This window comes from Bombus fervidus, chromosome 3 (assembly GCF_041682495.2).
Source record: "Bombus fervidus isolate BK054 chromosome 3, iyBomFerv1, whole genome shotgun sequence".
NCBI lineage: Eukaryota > Metazoa > Arthropoda > Insecta > Hymenoptera > Apidae > Bombus > Bombus fervidus.
The window spans coordinates 7594466-7618373 of NC_091519.1; the positions used below are offsets into that span (position 1 = coordinate 7594466).

The 23908-nt window shown below is 37.7% G+C and overlaps 1 protein-coding gene across 4 annotated transcripts in view; it reads left to right on the forward strand.

The window, feature by feature from the left end:
* LOC139985682 (telomerase-binding protein EST1A) overlaps positions 1-23908 on the forward strand; it is a 138939-nt gene that overhangs the window by 78435 nt on the left and 36596 nt on the right. For all 4 annotated transcript variants that reach the window (XM_072000291.1, XM_072000294.1, XM_072000292.1 and 1 more), the window contains 3 exons: positions 8377-8558; positions 10716-10789; positions 16385-16497. In XM_072000291.1, the coding sequence (XP_071856392.1) occupies positions 8377-8558; positions 10716-10789; positions 16385-16497 (369 nt within the window). The remainder of the gene's footprint in view (positions 1-8376; positions 8559-10715; positions 10790-16384; positions 16498-23908) is intronic.

Here is a 23908-nt window from a genome sequence, read left to right on the forward strand (position 1 = left end):
GTTCCGAACCTTTTGTTTACCACGGATCCCTTCTAAATAATTTTTTGTCGTTCAAAGTTCAACTCAAAATTGAAGTCCTTAATGTGGCAAATATGTATATTTAAAACATTTATCAACTGCTCGTCAACAACCTTTCCGGTTGTAAATGAATAAATACACCGAGTATATATGCTAAATATTTTTTGTTTGAATGATGCAATAATAACTTGCGTGTGCGAGGATTTCGTTGACCTCCGAAGTTCGCGGAGCGCGGATTAAGAATCCCGCTGTTCAATAACATTAGCACATTTCATTTATAAATTTTTTTAAAAGTCAATGTATATTATAAAATTTGAATAATGTCTACGATTATCAAGTTCTAAGCGTTTGTACCTTTTTTTTTCTACTATTAAGATTCGTCAATTTTATAAAGTTTGGAAAAAATTGAGATATTTATCATAATAACATCATATTTTTAGCTCGCGCAAAAATTTGTTGTTTGTACTTTACCTGCCCAATGATCATCTATAAAGCATCTATTATTCCGACATACTTCCTATATCCCAAAAAAAGAAAAAAGAAAAAAAGAAGGAAGAAGAAGGAAAAAAAAAGAACACGTAACTCACTTTATTTACATTCTCCGCTAATATTACGTTCGCTGCTTTAATCTTAATGGGTTAATTGATAGTCTGCCTTCGTAAAAGGATAGCAAATGACGTTCCTAATCATTCATTTGCCTCTAATTCCTACACTTTTGTAAAATTCATCTACTGTTAGTGCAAATCGACTAAAGTGTCGGCATAGTTGTGAGTGGTAGGTTCACACGGCGCCGGAGGCATGGCGTCTCGGAGCGTCTGGAGGCGAGCTGTCTTGGCGCCAGGCGCCTTTAGGCGATCAGCTTCTTTGCGTGCCACCGTCACTCCTCCCGTTTCACTCGATTGATGCCTCTCGTTATACCATATACCTTGTCAGTCCAGAGAGACACTGAAATCATCAATTTTCACGATAATAGGGAATACATATGTGAATGTGGGCTGTTTCGATATGGTAATAGGGATTAGTTGTCGACGATGATGACGTTCGCGTGCGAGCCTTGTTTTACTTTTGCTGACTGAAAAATTTCCCCTGTTGATCATGCTTTGGTTGTTCTTCTTGCTTCTAACGTCTTTATGACCGAACATGTTTGGCCACTGAAAGATTTCAGGGATTAGATCGTTGCGAAGAAATATTTTCGAGAGTATTTGCTTGAATTGGAAGTTGCGAGGAAGTGTTTGCTTATGTTAGAAGTTGTAAAGAAACGTTTATTTTTACTATCAAACGTTTCCACTATCCTTTCATAAAATACTCCTTAGAATCAGAAGCAATACCTTTAAAGTCTCATGCAGATACCACCTAACCCTTAGGTACAAAAATCATTCTATACATCATTCGAAACATCAAAGAAATCAATAAGCTCTGCTTTCGTGTATTTCTAGTATCCCATAGCACCTGACATAATTGCAGCGAGTGAAATTTATGCATATTTATGAGAGGTATCATCCACAGAGGATGACCGCCACCCCTATAAAATTCCGCGAAGTCCAATTATATATTCCCAAGCAACGGGTTGAACACCCATCATCGCAGCCATCTCTCTAGGAGATTCGCCATGAGTGAAACACGCCGTTTCGTCTCGATGTTCCAGCCGATCAATCTGCAGTTGTAACATTGTATATCCGTTGGCGTCACGGTTCCAGGACGGACGCGATAAGTATCTGGATCCACGACTGATGCTGTCCACCCCTTCGTATTCTCGTCGTCTTTTCTTATTCTTTTTCTTTTATTTTCTGTTTTATTCTATTTTTGGCCCGATGGTATTCCCTGCTATTCTTTTGCTATGAAACACGTCGTGCAGAAAATAATAACGGCACGAGCGAAAATACGCGACGAAGCATTGGCGCTCTGCAGGAAGGATGACAAATTTTCCTTGAAATTATACATCAATTGGACCGATCAGCTTTGCATTTTCTTAACGAGCTTATAAAATTGTATTCTATATGATTAAATAGAGATCTATATATAGGATACATCCTCTAAGTTTAACTACCATTTCTCAGGCACTTTCAACAATCTGTTAAAAATTTTTTTGTAAAAAGATTAATCTGTTTTCGGTCTGTTACATATTTGGATATTAAGAATTTCCAAAAAGTTTTTTTCAATAAAATTGTTAAGGTCAACTTGTGTTGCGCATGTATACAGATGTAGCTGACGTCGAAACGAATCTAACGACCTACTATATTATGATCTTGATGACCCAGAAAGATATTTTTGGGGAAATTTTTAATATTCGAATGTACCGAATGAATGAAAGAGAACCGAAAACTGACCAGCTTTTGTTTAAAATATTTCTTTGATAAATTATTGGAAATACTTGAGAAATAGTGGTTAATTGCAGAATTACGCTTTCTATGCTGTAGTTAAAACAGAAATTAAAGTAATTTTATGTTATAAGATAATAAATACAAAAAATCATGTACAAACCGAACAGATTGCGATCTAAAGGTAGATAATTTAATTACAAAGAAACAATTTTAACCATGAGTTGAGATCTATAGCTGTCCTTTTTAAGGAAATAAGTAAAACGTGTCACAGTAATTATTATTAATCTTCTTACTTGAACATCAAGGTTTTCGAAAAATTGAAACTCTGAGTTGAGTCTCAAAGCTCCAACCTGAAAATGTCGAAAAAATTTGAACTTCATATAAAGTCAATCTTAAAAACTCACCTTTAAGATGCATCGCTAAAGCTTCTAAGACTGGAGTTTTATTCACCACTGTCGTTCGAAACGATATTCATGCGCTTCATAAAATCATAAAATAATCGAGTCAACAGTCATTTCTCTTAATAACGATAATTATCATCGTAATGAATATTCGTTCATGCAAGCAGTAGCCAAGATCATTTCCGCACGAGAAAATGGCGCGCATACGCCTGCATTTGCGATCTTTTCCCTTGGGACGAGTGTTAAATCATAAATCTAGCAAATTAGCCATTGGTCACGACCTAAAGCCTTGTTCGCACCTACGTGTAACGCGTGTACCTACATCGGGAATTTCGTCACGGCCTTCACTGGATTTTACGCACGGACACCCGTTTTCCCGCGTTGTCACGGCTTGTCCCATGGCCCTTTACAATGTTCTCGACGAATTCCACATTGTTTTTTTTAACCTTGTGATGTTACTAGTGGTGGCTTGCCTTTTTCTCTTCCAAAAATTAACTATCACAAAGAAATCTAGAACTAAATCTAGAAATAAAAACTAGAACTACCATACCAGTTAAATTGGCTGCTTTTACAATTTTGTTATAAAATTTCTACTTCATGTTATACTTTTTTCCCACAATAATGTAATGACTTTCGCAACGATAACTAAAAGAATAATATAATGAATTTCATTTTGTTTTTTATGTATTCAAATTCAAAATAATTTTGTATCAAAATTACTGGTACTTGTCAAAGTGTAAAAAGATCCTGCAATGTGTTTATCGAACCCCAATTAACCAGTTTCCTCGTTTTGTATAACTTCCCACACGTTTTTAAAATTTGTACTGCGTACTATTCAATATGATGATATGAGTTATCAGGAAAATTCCGGATCGGTCGCTAGATGCTAATACTAGAAATACCACACCAATCAAAATGACTGGTTCTACAATTTTATAAATGTGCCAACCCTCGTTTAGGGATTATGGTCCCAGATGGATTAATAATACCAAAAATGTACTACATAACATGGAATTCCTTCTGTAAGAAAGTAATAACTCAATAAATATAAAAATGTTCTATTATTAGGTATTTTTTGAAAACCAGTCATTTTGACTGATTTTTGTAGAAATAGCTTCGTGTTAACTATCGGTAGTTCTAATGTTAAATATATAGAGTTATAAAATGATACATGAAATTGTTTTAGACAGTTTGGTGCAAAGTCTGTCAAAGAATTTAAATCGGATTAGACCAACTATACCAATATTCCTTACCATACCAGTAATAGTTTATTGAATGAAATGGCAGATAAACGAAAGTTTAAGTAGCAAGTAGCACGAAAAAGCAATATAATGTTAGAAAATGGAATTATATTGTACAAGAGCAATGGATAGATGTAACATGAATCTTAGAATAGATGATCATCTTGCTATTAATATGGCGAATAATTAGTACAAAAGTTACTACATCAATATATATATACAAGTATAGTAGAATTCTATGTACTGGTATGTATTTATCCGAACCGACCAAGATACAGTTTATACGTATAATACATACTCATATATCATTTTATTATATCAAATTTTAATTAGAATTCGATTCAACTAAATTGTATCTCTACGTTCAGAAATTAGTAAATTTTTGTAACAGAAAAATTAGCTACTTCTAAGACTAGCAACGCATTTAACACAAAATTTGCAAATTTGCATTGTTTTTAATTGTGTTATTATTCCATCGGACGGACGATATAGTATTCTTTTTCTTTCACGATATTCACTTTATCCATCATTGCAGCATTGGTAGGCAGCATTAATTTGACAACGAAGAGACTTCATTCTCGACGTCGCGTCGGCGAATTAAACGTCTCGTGAAAATTCATTATTGCTGTGGAACGACGGCCCGGCGTTGCAAATACGGCGAATCAGTCGGCCGCTAGAATCGATGCTAATGGAATTATCCGCGCAGCTGGGCTAACTTGATTCTCCGTCCGTTTTCGCGTGGTAATCGCGTTAATATCGGTCCTGGAAACAGAAAGGTTGACCTCGGTACCTCGCCGACTTCGTTAGACGGCACACGCGTTTGCACGCCGCTTTTCGCCAGAGATGATGCGCTCAGAGTTCGTTAGGAGAAAAAGATGACGGGTTTCCTCGTTGCGCTCTTGTTCCGCGCATCAATCGAATTACCAGAGTCGTCGTCCTCCGCAAACTGTTGCAACTTTCGGCTTTGATACTTTGCGAGTTTGGTAGTTCGGAGCGTAGGTCGAGGTTTGAGAGTCGGGGAAGTTGTTGAGTGATAATCAAATCTCTCGTCTACGGTTAATTGCTTGTGAGTTGATCTCCACATCGTTTGTGTTTGGATTTCCTGGTTCTCGGTAAAGTTTGTCGAATGAAAGTTTTAGTAAAGAAAATGTAAGGTGAGAGAGGGAAGAAGTCGGTGGAAGTTTTTTTCTTTTTTTAAAGAAAATTTATGAATTTGATTAGATTATTAATATAAATATTTGTTAGTAAATTAAACCTGGAATTAGAATTAGAAGAATGAGAAACGGTTTCTAAACGACAATAAAAATTATTTCACAAAACCGGAGGCCTTCGGTTCTCGCAATATATAGTGACTAATAACTAATAACACACCGTCAATCATACACACTACCTCGCTCACCCCACGTCCGACCGTTTTCGCCTCCTTTACTCGGGGTTAATTCCCAGTTAAACGCTTGGTACTCGCGAAACAGAGAAGCCAGTCGAGTAATTAATTGCCAGCTCGTAGAGGGACGATGGCCTCGGTCTTCGTTGAACGATAACGATTGATAAGTTATACTGTTATCCTTATATATAGTGAGCTACGGCTTTCCTTATTTTTCATATGTAGAACAAGCTTTACAAAATTGAGATTTAAATATTCCGTGTGGAAAACTTTCATGTATATAGGATGTCCGGTTACGGATGTCAGGAAGTTTAAGGGGTGATTCTTGAAGTTGAAATAAGACAAAAATCAAGAATAAAAAAATTGCGTTTTCGGCTTTGTCTTTTAGTTATTAGCAATTAAAAATCGGCCAAAATATCCCTGCACGCGAGCAAACCTCCTTGCACGGACGAAAGTAGGTCAGTCTAAGCAACGGAGTACACAGGGATCCTCCAATCGAACGATACATGGACAGTAGCTTATCTCGTAAGAAAAATCGTACATTAAACAGATTAAAATCCATAACAGCATATCAAAAACCGCCTCATAGAATTTTCGAGTAGAGAGGATTAATGTTTCCTCTAATCCCTCGTCTCCATAAATAATTAATAAATAATAGCGCACATAAATAATGTTTATACAAACTTCATAGATACACCGCGATCTTCCCTGCGGATCTTCTGTGCGGGTGTTCACAGAAATATCACATACGCATTAAGTACTTTGGAGGTGCTGCTAAATGTAACCAAACGCTGTCTTACACGAGCCACATATATTTTCCACACAAATTACTGATAATTGCATATTACAATATTCACATACATACACATAAAATAAAAAAAATAAAAGAACCAGAAGAAACTACAAATTTTCTGACACCCGTAGCCAAACACGCTGTATCTGTACATCGCGTTTGCAGTAAATGTGTTGTAACTTCTATGTATAAATATTTTCAGATTGATTTCATCTTTGTCCAATGAGGACAGTCGCGTCTCTTTACGGTGCAATCAAAATTTCAATATTTTTTTTTAGTAAAAGATCTCTATAAGTATTAGGGTAGTTTGGTGAATTACTTTAAAAATTGTTAAAAACAATTGTTATAAATGTTTCGAACTTTTCATCGAATTTGATTGCATCCCTAGCTATCCTGCTCGTTGCAGGTACGCGTAACGTATTCGTGCGTCCGTGGAATAGTAAGAACGACCCAGGGTTGAAGAAGGAGGGGATGGAAATCGAAGAGGAAGTCGACAGAACGATACGCGTAATTTTCGCTAATGATCGTATTGGTAATTAGTCGAGGCCTTTCTATAAATCTTCCTAACTAATTACCCTTTACACTCCCAACTCTGGAAGAAGACCACACGGGTCGCGTGGTTCGAGTGAACCTCGAAGCTAAACACTAATTATTATCCTCGTACGCGATAAATTAAACTGCCAGACGCCATGGGTATCGTTGGGAGAGTACGTTTCGCGTACTTATAGCTCGCCACGGACCGCGTTACAAGAGAAGGGACACCGAACACATTCGCCCGGTTGCCCTTAGCAAATTCAATTTACTCTATTGCTGTACTACGTCTCTCCCTCGCCACAGGACGCTGAATACGTATATTCCTTTGTATGTCTTTATTCAGAGTGAAGAACGCGTTCTGGGAATATTCGAGTGGTCTGCTGAAATCACTGATGGATTTTGTAGTACCGTTTGGTTTTGTAACATCGGTAGCGTTATATCTCTCAGGAGAGGATGCTTGATGCTAGATTTACTATTTGTACGTGAAATGTTCAATGGTATCAACGAGCGATTATCATTGAATTAATCAAGGCTTTTCTATTTGCAATTTACGTTGAATTGTACTAATTGTATTAATTTGTTCCAAGAAGAAACAATATTTGATAGGGTAATTTGGGAGATAGATTTATCGTTGTATGTTAAAATTTCCCCTACTTCCGATTCTGTATTTTTAAATTATTATCACGATTGTAAACATCATCATCGATAAAAGATATTCTGAGAGTATTGAAGTAGTTTGGTGAAATTGTTAATGCAAAATCTGCGATGTTTTTTTCCTTTTTTAATTTGTAACGTTACATTGAGAAATGCTAGTTTTATAGCGTTTATTGCAGATCAGGTTAGTATCATAAAGTAGATTTTTAGCTGATTATGTCATAAAACATAAAAATAACAATATTACAGTGAAAAAGTGTACGAAAAGCGGAAGGTTCTAGCGATGGGAATTCAAACCCGCGATCTTCGGGTTCATAGCTTCACTGGTCAGCCGCTTTAACCATCTATAATCAAATTTTTCTTGACTCGCAAGAAAAAAGGATTGATTACAGTTTTTCATTCTGATGTGAGAGATAGGAACTAATAACTAGTATAAATTGCTTCCTGGCAAAGTAATGATACAATGATAAAATAAGGTGGTACGGTAATAAGCGTGCAAAATAATATTGAAAAAAATACGGATACATAGATCATTACGTTCGAGTCACACGAGGTTATAAAAGGTTAACTACAGTACAATTTAACCTCAAATTTTCAAATTTTATTTTCGCATCTATTAAATTACGAATAATAAATTAGTTGACTCTTGAACGATATCCGGTTTATGGACATTATCTTTACAGTATAGGTCCGTGTATAAAATTCTTGATTGATCAAAAACTTGTTATAATTTATTAATAAAAAAAAAAAGAAAAATCGTTTTTAGCGACGAGAAGTTTGAAAACTAAAATCAATTTCTAAATTAGCGACGTAACTGTCCATTAGCGTCCAGGAATATTCGAACAATTATAAAATTCGTATAATGGAAAAATTAGATATTTCCAAGACTAGCGATATACATGATTAAATATATTTGCAGCTATAAGTTTTTCTCGACAGTTGAATTATAGCCATTAGCAAGAAAGCTTTTAAAAGCGATTAGTTGGTGTCCATGTCGCTAACGGTCCTATCCTTCCGTTTGTTGTTTCAGATTCCCAAATGGAGCAAGGGTACCGGTCCGAGGTCCAAGAAAGGGCACTGGTTGTATCCTTGCAGATGTTCAATCTGATTTTAGAACGTGGCGTGTCCTTGCTCAAGTCTCAGTTGGACTGCGGCGAAGAGTCGAGGATGGTTGTTAGCGAGGACATGCAAGTCCTTTTACCAGCTATCAAGGTATTTCCGTTATCTCTGGCATATCTAATGGGCCTCTATCAAGATCTCTTTTTCCGAGAAACTTTCACCGTACCGGGAAAACCACGCGTCATTCTAATTGCACAGATTTTAATCGACGTGTCTAATCTCGAGAAAAATGACAAGAAAAAAGAAATAGAAACATAAAACCACGTGTATTTATACGAGAGGTTCAGATAGTTATTTTGATCTTTTACCGCGTTTCGTGCAAATATGGCGTGTAATGTATGCGGCCGAAGATTCCTTCGCGCGTTATCCCGTGCATCGATCATCGATCGATCGATCAGAAGAATCTTGACTCGAGAAAGTCAGCCTCCGTCGAGGATGATGAACAATCGTCGCTATGAGTCAACTTGGATTGTCGTATCAGCGAGGTCTAAAAATAACGTGGAATGACTTAGCGGTCAATCAACAGCGATGTTGTAAATTGAATTTTGATTAATCATTTTAGTTGGATAAACGGTATAATGAGTGTCGAGAAAATCGATGCGTAAATTGATAATATATACAGGATGAAGTGTGTTAAACGAGGTTTAGAACTAACAACCGTATAAACCCGTGCTTCATCCATTAGTTTTTATTGTAAACTAAGTATACGAGTAAAAGATAGAAAGTTATTTTTAAATTCATTTTATTATTTTTCAAGAAAACAATAACTTTTTCCTCTTCTTATCCTTCTATTTTGATTGTATCTCATTTTCATTGATCTATTCGATATGAGTCGAGTGTCACAACTTGCGAACTTCAAAAGATCCCGTTAAGCTAAGTTTATACAACGGTCAAGAATAAGCGCTTTTTTCGCGAGATAGGATTTGAGCGCTTTGGTCATTTGGGTGCTACCACTCAAATGGTACGTGACTCAGGGCTAATTTTAGGATACTGAATAGCGCGGGTGTTCGTGTTATACTATTTCTTCAGCCATCCACTAACAACATCGGTTTTCTGTCCGTCTTCCACTATCGCTAATATATATACTAATCTACCATACAAATCATTCTTAACAATGCAACCACGTTCGACATAATTTATTATCGTTTTTAATCGACACGCTTTAAACCAATCACGTGATTCACAAGCTTCCGTATGAACGTATATCAATTTTTCGTTGAACTCGATCCGATCGTAGCTTGTCGACATTCTTGTCATCGTTATAATCCCGAGCCGTGAACGTGTATGCGCACGCGCGCGCGCATAAGCGGTCGAAGATTTATGAGGCAACGGTTGGTTCGCACCCACGCAAGATTCGTCCGTCGCGCCGGTGGCCGTTGTCAGGCCCAGGACCTGGTTCGTTCGTGTCTCGACTTATTATGCAACCTGGCGTTCGCGATTAATGCACCTATCGCACGTAAGCTATGCACGCACGCTCCATCGATAAAGGTCAACCGTATGACAAGCCATTGGAACCGCGACATCACCCGTTTCTTCCTGGTTCTCGAGCTGGTGTAGCCTTCAAGGATGCGCACCGATTCGCGATACCGTCGTAGTTAAGGATTTCGTGCTGGGCTATGTCTCTGAAATGGGTTCAGTTACAGTGTTTTTCGTTTGTTAGAGTTTTCTGGTATAAATATCGTGTAAAGAGTTGATTATTCTGTCTGCGCTTTAGTTGTAAAGCGAGATATCGATAGAATTAGCAGAGTGGTAAAAATGATCACTCTGAAATTTCTATAAAAGGAACAAATTTCTGATAAATAGGATTTCCTTCAGATGCGTGTATAACAATGGATTTGTAATTTTTCACAGAGAAAGATTGCTAATAAAAAAAAAGGTTCTTGTAGACTTATTACGGTGCACAATGTTTCACAAGTCTATTAGATTTATTACAGTGCATTCGACTGCTAATCCAAGTACATCGCGTACGAAGAACTTCCGTTACTAAAGTCATCGCATAATTGAGAGTGGATCTTCCTTGAAAGAATTTCGATCGCTATCGTAACATAGGAATAATAACAACAGTTTCGCTCTCGTCTCACGTAAGACCATTAATATTAGCGATAAAGTAGACGTGATACACGACTGCTGTTATACGATTCACTTTCCGGAGGATGGATGAAGTAAAATGTCTCCTAGATATTCTATAAATAGAAACAGTTTCCAACATTCCAACATAGTTTCCTTTCACGTCGAATCTTTTTGTTCTAGATCTGGTGCGACTGGATGCTTTGTCACAGCACCGTTTGGAATCCACCACCATCTTGCACGGACTACAGAGTCGGGTAAGTCGTTTAACAATCTTTTTTCATTTCCTTCTTTTTCTACATCGTGACTCGCGAAAGTATTTGAACGCTTATTCTGGCAAACTTTTATGTGTATATTGTATGGGTTCTATAAAATATATCGAAATTCCATTAACGATATAACAGACGCGATTGTCACGGTTATATGTATTAGTAAAACTTGGAACCAATCTAAAAGTGTACATGGAAGTTCCAAAACATTTGCTGCAAACATAAATTCGACCGAACCTCGAAAATCCACGACTCTCAACATTTACGACCGAAGTTACACATAATAGGGGAAGTTCTGGCGTTTTAGTCGGTTTTCGTCGTTTAAACGCGAATAATTCTCGCATGTACGGCTATTCGAAACTTTCTCGTTATCATCATGCAGCTGGCATGCTACCATTAAATGCCATCAAGGGGTAGAAATTTCTCTAGGCTTGGCTGTATGTATTAGGATCAACCGGTTGTAGAAAGAGCACGTGATATATCTTGAACTCGCTGATCCTGTGGTTTTGCGGTTTTGTGGTCCGAATCCTCGCTCTCTTCGAATGGAAGAGAGAAAGAGAGTCCAGTCGGTAAGCGCGCGATGCATACGCTCGCCAGCAGATTACGCTACGGCCACAAATTATTCATTGCAGGAGATTCAATTTATTTATTTCTTTCTTTTTTTTAAATCTTTGTTGTATTTTTTTTTTTTATTCACGATTGAGCCTATCGATACGATTGTTTAAGAGCGTAAAAAAGCAAGTATCTAATCCGAGAACCAAATAAAAGTATGGTATCGCTGATATAAGATTAATTAAAAGTGTATTATATTTTAAAATTTCTTCCTTATAAAATTCGGGAAATATGACTTATCATGCTTCTTTCTGTGATTTTTAACTAAAATTTCATCGATTCTCGATCTGGGATAACGCAAAGCTTCAGCAGCCTTCTCTCGCATAGTAAAGACCAAGTGGCCCTTAATTCGACGAGGAACACGCATGCAACGTCGTCTTTATACGCTGCATTTGTCAAACCGATTAATCTCTCGAAATTCTAGCGCCTGAAAAAGAGAGGAATAGTGAGACAGAAAGATATTCGTAGCTTATAGCGCGCTCGACTATGAATTCATGTTGACACTTCAGGTGTTGTGAGTTATGGCTGTTGTGTTGGACTATTAATTCTCTTCGTGGTGCATCAATTTCTCAGACCAAGGAAGTTCAGGATGCTAGAGACATCATGCGCGACGAAGAACGCTATCATGGCGTGTGCTCGTGATTTATCGCGAGTGACAGCACGAGAAATTTCGATGAAAACCGCTTAATTGTTCGAATGAACTTATCTTCGTGGGGGTCTCGTCTTCTGGGATGCTTGATCGTTCGTGCGTGTCGGTGGTTCAAAATAATTAATGATGATTTCGTTACTGTTTTGTGACGAAGCATCATCATTTGGACGAATGAGATCATTATAAATATCACCACGATCAGAAAACCAACACAAATAGACCTATCGTGTTTCTTCTCGCGGTCTTTGAAGGTAAAGCAAATCCACAGGTGCAAAATATGACATGCCGCACTTTTTATTTGTTGTACGTAAGCAATTTTTAAACCTAATCAATAAATATTAGAAAAACTGTGTTAATGATTATCATACTAATGGATATCAGATGTTTAGTTATCGTTTTCATGGAAATTCATGGATTTTTAAAAGACGTATTATCTATCTTCAGACCGAATAAGTTGTTTCTGTTTTTAACTAAGCTAAATCACATCTGAATAAAAAAATGTAATCTTCACTTAAGATAAAATGTCGAATTCAACTCCCATCCGACAAATCTCTCTTCAACATCGTCCTTCGACTGGAAAAGGAAAATGTGCAGCTGGGTAGAGTAGCAAACGTTCGTTAAAGTATCTTAACTAGTGAACCTGTTCCGTTCTCGAAACGTGGAGCGTGGGAGTGACTCATCGAAATAAAAGTACACAAGATACCGATGCGATGGCAATGGAAAACACGGCCAGGTTCGAGGAAACGCCGATCAACGTGTAATTATTTTTTTGCGTTCACCCTTTCGATGGCTGACAAAGGAAAGCCATGCCATGGAATCGCCGGCGAGGATCGACGCGACAGGTTGTTAACGATCACGGTCCAGCCTAAAGGAACGAGGGTCACGTCAGTGCGCACGTAAAACGATAACGGGTCTCGTTTCGACGATCATTGAAATTCGATGTTGTCGAGAAAGGAACAAGCGATTAAAAAAAAAAAATCAATCCGAGGAAATAAATGAGTTCGTAAAAGTAAGAAATCGCGTCAAAAACCGCAGTCTAATTACGGTTGATTGTGATTACAAATGAGTCGAAGATTATAAAAAGCGAGGGGGACCGTTTCAGACGTGCGCCGGACGTCTTTTCGTCGATGATTCGAGCACGATCGGAGACAAGGCTTTTTATTCAGGATCGAGCGGGGACCGAGGGAATGTATCGATCCTCAGGATCTTTCTAACGAGACGAAAGAAAAAAGACCGGTCTAAAAGAGAGAAAACAGTCGTGCTTGGCCGACTGATGCGATCTATCGTCCATTAAACGAGTTTCAAGGCCCCTTTAGTCCCGTAACTGCGCGAACACTCGCGATCCAAGACTCAGCCTCTTTGCGCAACCAACCCAACCAACCAACTCGACCAGCCCAACCAACCTAACTTACCATACTATACTATGTCCGCCTGGATAAGTTAATTATTGTTGCTCGTTAGCGATTAACAATTATGCGAGCGAAGCGTTTCCTTGGCAAGGACGCGATCGTAACATCGTCGATCGTCTTCCATGTCCTCCTCGATCCTCTTCTTCGCTCGTTGAATAACGTGGATTTGCTCTACGGTGTTATTTATAGAACTTGGATCGCAATTAATCTGCCGTCGAATCGCGACTCCGTCGATCCCCTTGCCGCTCTTTTTTCCTTTTCTCTCTCTCTCTCTCTCTCTCTGCTTTTCTCCTTCTCCTTCTTCCTCTCTATCTTTTTCCCTCTCCTTTTTTCACCTTTTCCTCTTTTTTTTATCCTCTTCTTCTTTTCACCTCCATTCATCGAGGATAGCAACTTTGATCTTCCCACCGCGCGTGCCTGAGAGCGTGTAATTGCGAGATCAATCACTGTCACCGTTTTTTTCATGTCCTCCCACTATTCCCTTCTTCCACTCAAACTTCTCTATTTATGTTCTATGGCGTTGTCTGCCTTTTTTATGCTGGAAGGTTGGTCCAGTTTGAGGTTCCAGTGTTTGGTGGCGTTCTGGAGTGTTTTGCGAGAGAGAAAAGGAGGTTGGGAATATTTATTAGAAACATCGATAAAAATGTGATCTTTACGGTTTAACCCATCTGGAATGTTGTGTTAATGCAACATTTCATTTGTAATTCTTGTCGGTCACTATACAATATATTTTGAGTTCTGTTTTTTTAAACATTTGAATATGAAAGAGAATTGCAGAGATCCGTTTAATATTCTTTCATATCTGACGTAAGATTTGTAAAACTGTGAAAAGAAGTTCTATATATCTGTGATTTACAACTTGTCAATTTACTCATACAGGGTATAGAACACTTGATTGTAAAAGCTTCCCGAAAAAACGAAACATGCTTTTCTTTTTAATGGTACTAACGTTAAAACATGACAAAATTAATAATTAATAGCTGAGAATTAGTTATTGAATTTGTTAAATATAAGAAACATAATATTATTAAAAGTTTGGGTAAAAATGTAAAAAAGATCAAATGGAACGAGTTAAGAAAGATGGTACGTAATATGGAACACTTTGGAGATTTCTAAAGAAATCTGAGAAACCTTTATTTTTACTGTGAGAAATGAATATTTATTTAAACAGAAAAGACAAACAAAACAATTGTTCTCTATTTTTGTTACTTATGTTACATTATATTCATTTTCTTTGTGTTCTACATATTGATCTCGTGAATGACGCATGCAAAGCACATTTTTTGTGACCCCAAGGAAAACAACGATTACATTGAACTCTTCTTTCTCTGGACTTACTCTTCGCTATTATTATCTCTTTTGTAATTTCCGCTAGAAAATAAATGTAATTCTGTGTCATCATCATCAGTAGAGCAGCATCATTGACAAGTTCCATATTATGCACCGCTCAATGTGTTCCGTATTGGCTACATACGTATTTCGACAGGAAGAAAACAAATTTCTTTCGAACACTTAAAAACAAACGTGTTAAATGATAATTCATGCAAAAGTAATATCTTGCCTTTGCTAAAAAATTTCACTATTTTTAACTCGCCTCTCAAAAAGTTTTACCCTCTTTCAAATACGACAATCAACTATATTCAACGACAGATTTCCTAGCGGAGCGTAAATGTGGATAAGCTTGTCTTTTGCTTTTAACAAAATATTTTACTCTGTTATCGATTGATTTCTTAAATTACTTGCTGAGATATTGCAATGTTCCACGTTAGATTAGACACAGTAATTCTAGCGGTCCTGGTTTTAAACACACAACTTATCCCAATCACGATATGTACACAAAGTAGCCTATAATAACTTTCAATTCGCAACGAACATGCTACTGTATCTCTTCCCTACGCGTTAATCGCAGGCATGCAGTAACCGTAGCATTTGCTAGTCAGCCATTCACGGCACCTCGTCTCCGTAATTCAAGTATTTTTTCAAGGAACGCGTTAATTTTCAATAAAGCCGCCGCAGAAGCGGTCGATAATAATTTAGCGATAAAGAGGTTCGCCGATTGGACGACGAACGGAAACGTGTGCAGCACGCGGAGAGAGCGCAATTAACGAATGACCTTTCATGACGGCAATCGATTAATCCCGGCTTGGAGCCAAGCGTCGTGCGCGTTTCTTTTACATCCGCTTCTTCTTCTTCTACTTCTTCTTCTTCTTCTTCTTCTTCTGCTTCTTCCTCCTCTTGTTTTTCTCCTTCCTCCTTGTCTTTCTGCTTGCGCGTTTCTTTATCGCCGCCTCCAGGGCTGTGCACGATAGCATCGAATGATCGATAGCTTGGAAAATGATCCCCCGCGCACTGCCATTCATCGCGGTGAAAATAATTAAACGGACGACTTTGGATTTACAGTAACACGGAAGTAGCCGATGGATACGCGCTCTCTCGCGAGAACGTTCGCGCGATCGTCAGAGAAACACCGGTGGACCGACATCTCGTATATTTAACGATGTCACCGATACGTGCTGTTCGATGAACGCAAGGATCGTGAAATTCTGATGAAAACCTTCTTGCACAATTGAGCTAATATTATCAGTGAAATTTTACGAGTCATAGGTTACAAATTATCCGTGCTATAAATTCTTTTGCATAATAGCAGTAAGTTAGTAGCAACGAAACTAGTAAAGTCACTTTTACAAACTCAAGCCGCCTAATTGTCTTATTCGATGTAATGTAGTTGGTTCGTTGTTCTGACAGTTTATTGAATCACTGCTGGAATATTTATTGCAATAGGGAAGTATCATCCGCGGTGGGATCCTTCCGGTTTCTAGTTACGCGATTTCAACCGATAGCTAGACACCTCTAACGATGGGAATTTGATTCGTTCCTTATTTACGTTGAACGAAAACTCTGGTCTGGTTGCAGCTCACCTGGAGACGCCTGGAGCAGGCTGGCCATGATGGTGAACCTACTGGAAAAATTGAATTACTCCAGAACGATTCTTATCCAGGCCAAGGACGCGGAGGGTCGAGAAGACGGTGAGTGAATTTATAAACTGATATCCCCGAGGGATGCTGTAAAACACGCTTTTGAGATCGCTTTAATCCATTTACGTACCTACGATAGCTTGCCTTTTTTTAAATTCTCTGCCTTTGTATGTTCGAAACATTTAGAATTTTAACTAGATCTTTCGACTTTTCTATCATTATCCCTGTTATTTCTTAATCATTTCGTAAAACAGAATCAGACTTTGCACAATCTTACATCCACTATAAAAATACAATTATAACTAGTATCTAATAAAAAAAGGGAAAAATTCCATCTACACGTAACATGCTGATATAATTCAAATACTTTTCACTTGCAAATAAAATTTCTCGTAAATTGATGCATTTCCTTTCATAAATAGCTAAACGCTGTTGATTTCTTCAACATTAAAAATTCTCAACAAAAACATCTTCTCAGTAGAACACTCCAGGACCAATTTAATTCGATCATCGTTAATACACGTTCAACTAAACCGAGTGATTCTAGAAAACAAAGTGCTGGTTAGAAATCCATCAACGAACCAATTCAAGCCTACCACTTTCGATTCGATCACAGTAATTCAAACGCCATTCCTTCCATCCGTTCAGCATTCTTAGAATATCGTTGACACGCCTTGACATGACGATGATTGGCACAAACAGAGCAGATAACGATCAGATGTTCTGTTAAATAATGATCTTGCTGACGGCTGGATCTGCCGTTAGTTGGCATTGTTTTTTATTACACGGCCACGAAATCAAAATACTATCTTAATTAGGATTGTCTAGACTTGAGTTTGGTACATCGACTGCCAAAAGTTGCTAGATAAATTGTAATGTTCTACGTGGTTAAGACGAAGAATTATTGAAATTTGCATAAAAAACAAGATTTTTAGTAGTCAAGGAGTTGCTCTAACGAAGCAATGCGATGATTATTGTTTATTATACTGGTCCTTTTATTTCATAAAAGAATGTAATAAATAATGTTTCGTGTTTCCTTTACAAATTCGCACAGAGTTTTACAAGAGAAGCTGGTCTGTTCCAATACTTTTATCAGCATGTTTGATCCTAAACATTGGTCGGGATAATATTTGAGTGGTTTGGAACCTACACTGACCAACAACTATATTATTATTATTAAATTGATGATATTGAAAAGGAACTTGGAAATTTACCTTGGAGTCTTCTATTATTTATATCACCTCCTCCTAATTAACATTCTCAAGAAAGTCAATTATCTTGTTTTTTAATTGAACATTAATCGTGTGCTTATATAATGAAATTGAGAAAAACCGGACTCGATCAGTTTGGCTTCTGAAAGATTCGTGCATCGAGATGATTGAAATCGAGCTGTGTCCTCTTCCACGTAATTATCAAGAAATTTCTCTCCAAAGAAAAATGAAACTTAAATATTTTATCTACTCAAATAACAAAACGTGTACTTTACTTAAGCATTTGTTATCTAAATGAAAGACATCTATCGATCCGGTACCGATCGATAGCGTCATTCCTTAATGTCCAATCACGCCTATACGGACACACTCTGTAATAATACTACGTGGCTCTGAATAACACGAGGTACAAGATAGGTTGATGCTCTTATTTCATATCCACAATTTTAATGGAACTTTACTATCTGTGGGCTTTACTGTAATGATACGGCATGCGCGCCATTATAAATGTGAGTACGAGCAACGCAAGTGGAGTAACCGTATTATAATTGCACGACTAATGGCCGTAGGAATGCAATCAGAGATTCAGGAACTCGGTTTTTGTCGAACGGATTTTACTGATATCGCCAGTCATACGGGTATTACTAATGTCACGTCAATAATTCGCCGACTAATAGTATCACGCGGATGCACACAGAGGAATCGAGCCTTTTGTTTGTTCTCGTTTCGCATCGGCGCTAAATTAATATTCCGGCAGTGATTTGCATGGTGAACGTTACACAGGAATGCGTATCGTAACAATAGTAATCTTGGACAGAGTTGATAAGAGGTTGCGTGTGTAACCGTGCTGCACTTTTCATTTACGAAGAACGTGACTGGAGTCGAGATCGAAGAGAAGAGAGAGTTCTTTTTGGGAAAAATAAATGGGGGTTTCTGTCAAGTATGGAGAGTGTTGATTAGTTTGTTTTATGGGTAGAATATACAGTGTACTGCGCAGTTAGACAGAGTATTGGATGCTGGATAAATAACTTATTATAGTTTGTGACAAAAGAAATAAAATTTCCGAAAGAAAGGAATACATATTTTTGAAAATAAAGAACTTGTTCAACGATTATCTGACTAAAACGAAACGCTTGAGGATAGTTTGACATAACCACGGTGGGAATGTAGTTTGGAAAATAGAGAAAGTAAACTCAGCTTGACCGGTTCACCGGATCGTTAGTCATGAGATTCTGTTTGACATGGGATTTGAAGTGATTAAAAGCGAATTAATTCTCGCTCGATCTTTAGTTAGATTTAGTAGTGATCAATTCGAAGACGGAACGAAGTAGCAGCTGGATGAGATTACAATTTTAAGTGTAAAACAGGATGAAAATAGTACAAGTGGAAAGTAATTAGTAATTATTGAACGGAGTTCTCAGACGTGTAGATAGTTTTATAGTCGAGGAGTTAACTAATGGTTGTACACAGGAAGTTCACAGAAGTCTATTTATTTCCAAAGATAAAAATATGTATACGAAAGATTTTTTAATACGTTCGTCGCTACGTCGTACGTATCTATGCGACAGGTATACTTCCGTGGGGGCGTGGGGCGCCCAGTTACCAAAGTATGGTGACGCTCTTCTTGTTCGAGTTAATTAAATATACGAAATTATATATAGGATATACAACATAAAAATATTAAAAACACATTACTTATTATTTTTATTAGTATACTTTTTATTAATTTATATTCTGTATAATATATTACATTATTCTATATCGCATGGTATTCGTTAAAACATTCCAAACACATTTGGGGTGATTTTGGGCGCTTCGAACAATAATTGTAGACTCCTTACTTTCAAATATATTTTCACGCTGTTTACTGAACATTTTGAGGATGAAAAATCACTGACGTACGTCTCACAAGTATGCTTCTCGACTAAATGAAAGATCTGAGATATCTGCCATGAGATCCCTCGGAATATCCCAACTGGAAAGCTTATCGCTTCCTCCATCTCAGAAATAAATAATCTTTTCTTTACGATGAATCGAAGGCTATAAACAATGAATCGAAGGCGACAAACGATGAATTCCTGCTTGCCGCTCTATTTATATTCTGCGAACCGGCGGTCGGATTTGGGCTCCGCAGGAAACTTAGCCGAATCACGCTGGGCGAGAACGTGTTAAATCAACAGACCTCGACGAATCTTCCTACAAGAATCGCTATTCCTTTTGAATTTAACCCAAATTTACACCAGAAATACCTTCAACCAAAAAGATCTGTAAATCTTGATCGAAATCAAAAGAATCTTCAACTTGAAATACCTTGAAACTAGTTGAAAAACCAGTTGAATGGTCTCTTCAAGCATTTTATTGTCGAAAGAGAAATTGTCGGTTCGATCGGTCTACCATCGTTCTCCCTTAGCTTCAAAAATCTCCTTTCGCGACTTAGCAAACGTCACCCACGTCATTCTGATGTTCATTACGCGGTCTGACCATTCCGATGCCGCAATTCCCGAGCGAACGTTCATGCGCCAGTGACGCGACGATATCCCGCGATAACGTGTCTCTCTCGAAGTCCCCTCTGGACCAGTCGTTTAATCGAAAAACCTAAGTTCCTCGAACGGTGAAGCCTCTGGCCGTGTGTTGACCCGCGGATAGCCGCCGGTTACGTAACGGTGAATCCGTTCGATGTGACCACTGCAGTGCCATATACACTCAAAGTCTTGGCCGACCGATTACGAGTCGCCAGCCAATCGTTTTCCAGCGTTTGCTCTACAGGAATACGCCAAGTTACCGTGTCTGTTCTTTTGACTTTGCTTTGCTCCCTTTTTATATTCGTTTACGCCACTTTCAATTCTTTTTGTAATGTATTTTAGATTATAGGACACTTCGTAGCAGATTATAGATTTTATAGGTGCATGTTTAAATTATGATTTTTGAGTTAGTTCGTGTTGGATTTCAATCTTTTTTCGAAGATGTTTGAGAAATTGTTTCTTGAATTTATTTCTATATTTGCGGATATCCAAAAGTTTCTAGGATATTCAAATAATTGTCATTGTTAAGCACATTTGTACTGGATTTCAAAATTTTTAAAGATATTTAAACGACAGTTTTTTAGCTCATTTGTGACAAATTAAAATACTTTTGAAGATATTTAAAATATAGTGTTCGGGCATTAAACAGTTTTTCTTCTTTTCCCTTAATTGCGTCGTTTTTCTAGCAAATCGATGATATTCTTTGGAATGGATTGCCAAATCATCGAAAAATATATGTCAGTTATATAAAAATTTCATTGTTTAGCAAGATATTATTATTATCGTTCAAAAATTCGGATATTTTTCGAAATGATATCAAACGATATTCAAATTGTACAAATACAAGGAAATTTAGGCATTAGGAAGGAAGTTCGTGTTACGAGTTAATGAAACAGAGTGTTGAGGCGTTGGATGTATTTCGTATGCAGCATGATTTATGAATGCACGGTAATGTTTCATAGGGTGAAGTTACACGCTAATACACAGGTCGTGTTGAATTGACGCTTCTGAAGATGGAGAATTAAGGGGGATTTTGGGTTAATTGATTCCTTGGCTCAAATTCCGCGGATTTTTCTAGGTTTGTCACGGAGGTTACAACTACAAGGATTGATGGTAGTAACGGTCCTTATAAAAAAATGCGAAATGAATTTTGAATAAATGGGAAAATAAATTTTAAAGCAATCCTGCTGACCTCCCATAGCTGACTGTGGGAACTGTGGTGTGTTGAACTTGTATCTATAGTACTTCTTCAATTTGTTAAGTATTATGAGGTATTTATGTGGATTACTTTATACTGGAGAAGAAACTGATAGTTAAACATTAAACATAATACAAAACTATGAAATTAAGTACAAAATCAAAATCTATCGCGTTGGTTACAAAACATTTCATAAAAATGAACAAGGATTAATAATAAATATATCACAACATTACAGATGTAATACTATTTCTAAAATCAATCTCTATTTGTTACAAGTTTAGTATTTTACAATAGTTCATATAATTCTTTCGTATCCATGGCAATACTTTATTATATAGTTTTCCATTTCTCTAACTTTCATTGCGATTCGACAAATAAATAGGTCTACCAGTGACGAGTCAGTGATTCAAGCAAAAATTCATAATCGACGACAAAGCCTCGGGATAATTACGATCGACGCATTAATGAATTTACCGGCTCAACGAGCTTCCATTACAAACAATTGCAACGATATTTAGCGGCGTTCGAATCTTTTCACGCTTTACCCCGTACTACGATGGCAAATCGTACGAATTGCCGATTACTTATGCGATCTTAAGGAGCGTTCATCGCTGTCAATCGAAAGTTTTTCGATATCTCGTCATTTTCACTAATTCGCATCGCCACGATGATGTAATGAAAAATGGCAACTTAAAGGCCTTGTAGCTTCATCGTTGCCGATGATATTAAATCATAGTGTCACAAAATTTTCTTCGTAATTCCATGTAGAATCGAGTCTTCCAGAGTTAGAACTAGGTCTACCCTAACGGATCTAGACTGCTGGGAAAGAGCGTTCCAGTTTCAAGGCGCGTCCTTGGTCGTGTTATACTTACTTTTGAGACAGGTTTACACGCGATAACAGTACATAATTCATAGATCGTATCGTGGTACGTATCGACGGTACAAGGTGGACCGTTGTTAATTCATTAAATCACGGTTGTTCTCCTTTGAAAAGTAGACGAAAAAGTGTTTAGCACAACGTCCGACAGTGTTCTGTTATCCGCCATGGATTATCCATCTCGAGTCGACGGAGTCGGTTAGATGGGAAGTTTATGGCTTGATACGGCGACTCGATTGCATTATGTTAAGCAGTGCATGGTTACGTGCTTTGAATAGAACTATAGTTGTTACTCGAATTTTTGATGAAGTGTTTAGATCTATCGTATACGGTATAGCATACAGTATAGTATATTATATACTGTATAGAAAAATGAACGTAAGTATTCCAAATAATATTTCTGTGCTCAATGTTCAATTAATTGAACTTGTAGCGGTTAAATCCATCATGTAACAGCGGACTTCTATTATATGAACGAAAAACAATAGGTAGTAAGAAAAATTGAGCGCTTATTATACGAACTCTAGTTATATGAAATGTTAAATGGAATAAAAGAATCAGAAACGAAAATATTAATACGGACTATTCGATCAGTTCTCGTTCTTTATTGGGACATAAAATGTAACTTAGTATGATTTTATTATTTCTGCTTCAAAAGATTTTTACAAGCGTTCGAATACTTTGTGAGCTCCAATTTAATCGACTTTAATCGACTAATCGATACAGTTCAACTACGAGTGAAGTAGCAAATACCAAAAGATTCTTTCTCCTCCAAAAAAGGCAACCAATCATACGCGAATGCATCAACTATCAAGCAGCAGTCATCTATTCCGCTTTCAGTTAGCACGAGAACTCTCAATCCTCCTACGAATACCACACCACATACGCGTGCATACCAAGGCGACAAATCCATTCTTCCCGGTTGAAAAGGAACAAAACCAAATCCCCGGGGAAAAATCACGAAACATCGAAAGGCTAAGCAGCAGGAACGTCCGGTTTTGTTGGATCGCGTGCAAGCGAGAACGCAGCCGGCGATACGATTCGAAAAAGGAACTGAGACAGTAACGGTACATCCAGTAACGTGTGCCGTAATGCCAATTTGTTGGCTCGGATGGTTTCTTGCGTTCCCTTGTATTCCTCTCTTTTCCCTCTTTCCATCCTTCGTTGTCCACTCGACGATCTCGATACGTTTTCTCTCTTCTCTCTCGATTTACCTGCGCGTTACACCCGAGGCACAATGGATAAATTGGACAAAAGGTACAAGAGGAGAAAAGGATGGTGGCTGCTGCGTTGGGCGGGCCAATGCGTTGCGAACGTGCCCACCGGACCCGAGAAAGAATGTTATTGTGAAGATCATCCAAGATGTTTCTTCCTCTCTTTCCACTCTTCTTTTTTCTCTCCCTGTTTCATGAGTTCTTTTTTTCTCTTACTTTCCTTCTGCTTTTTCTTTTTGTGTTGGGCGATGCTGGTCTTCGACCGGCTCGAGAAGATAGGTTCTCGCGGACTCAAGCAGAGATGCTGTTCAGACGTTCGATGGAGAAAAGAGTTTACGCTGCGTCATGTTACTAGTGGTCGTTGTTTGATGGCAGAGTTTCGTGTGAGATTATGATGTTTCAAGGGCTGGTTGGATGGTATACCTACCGGGCTCCGA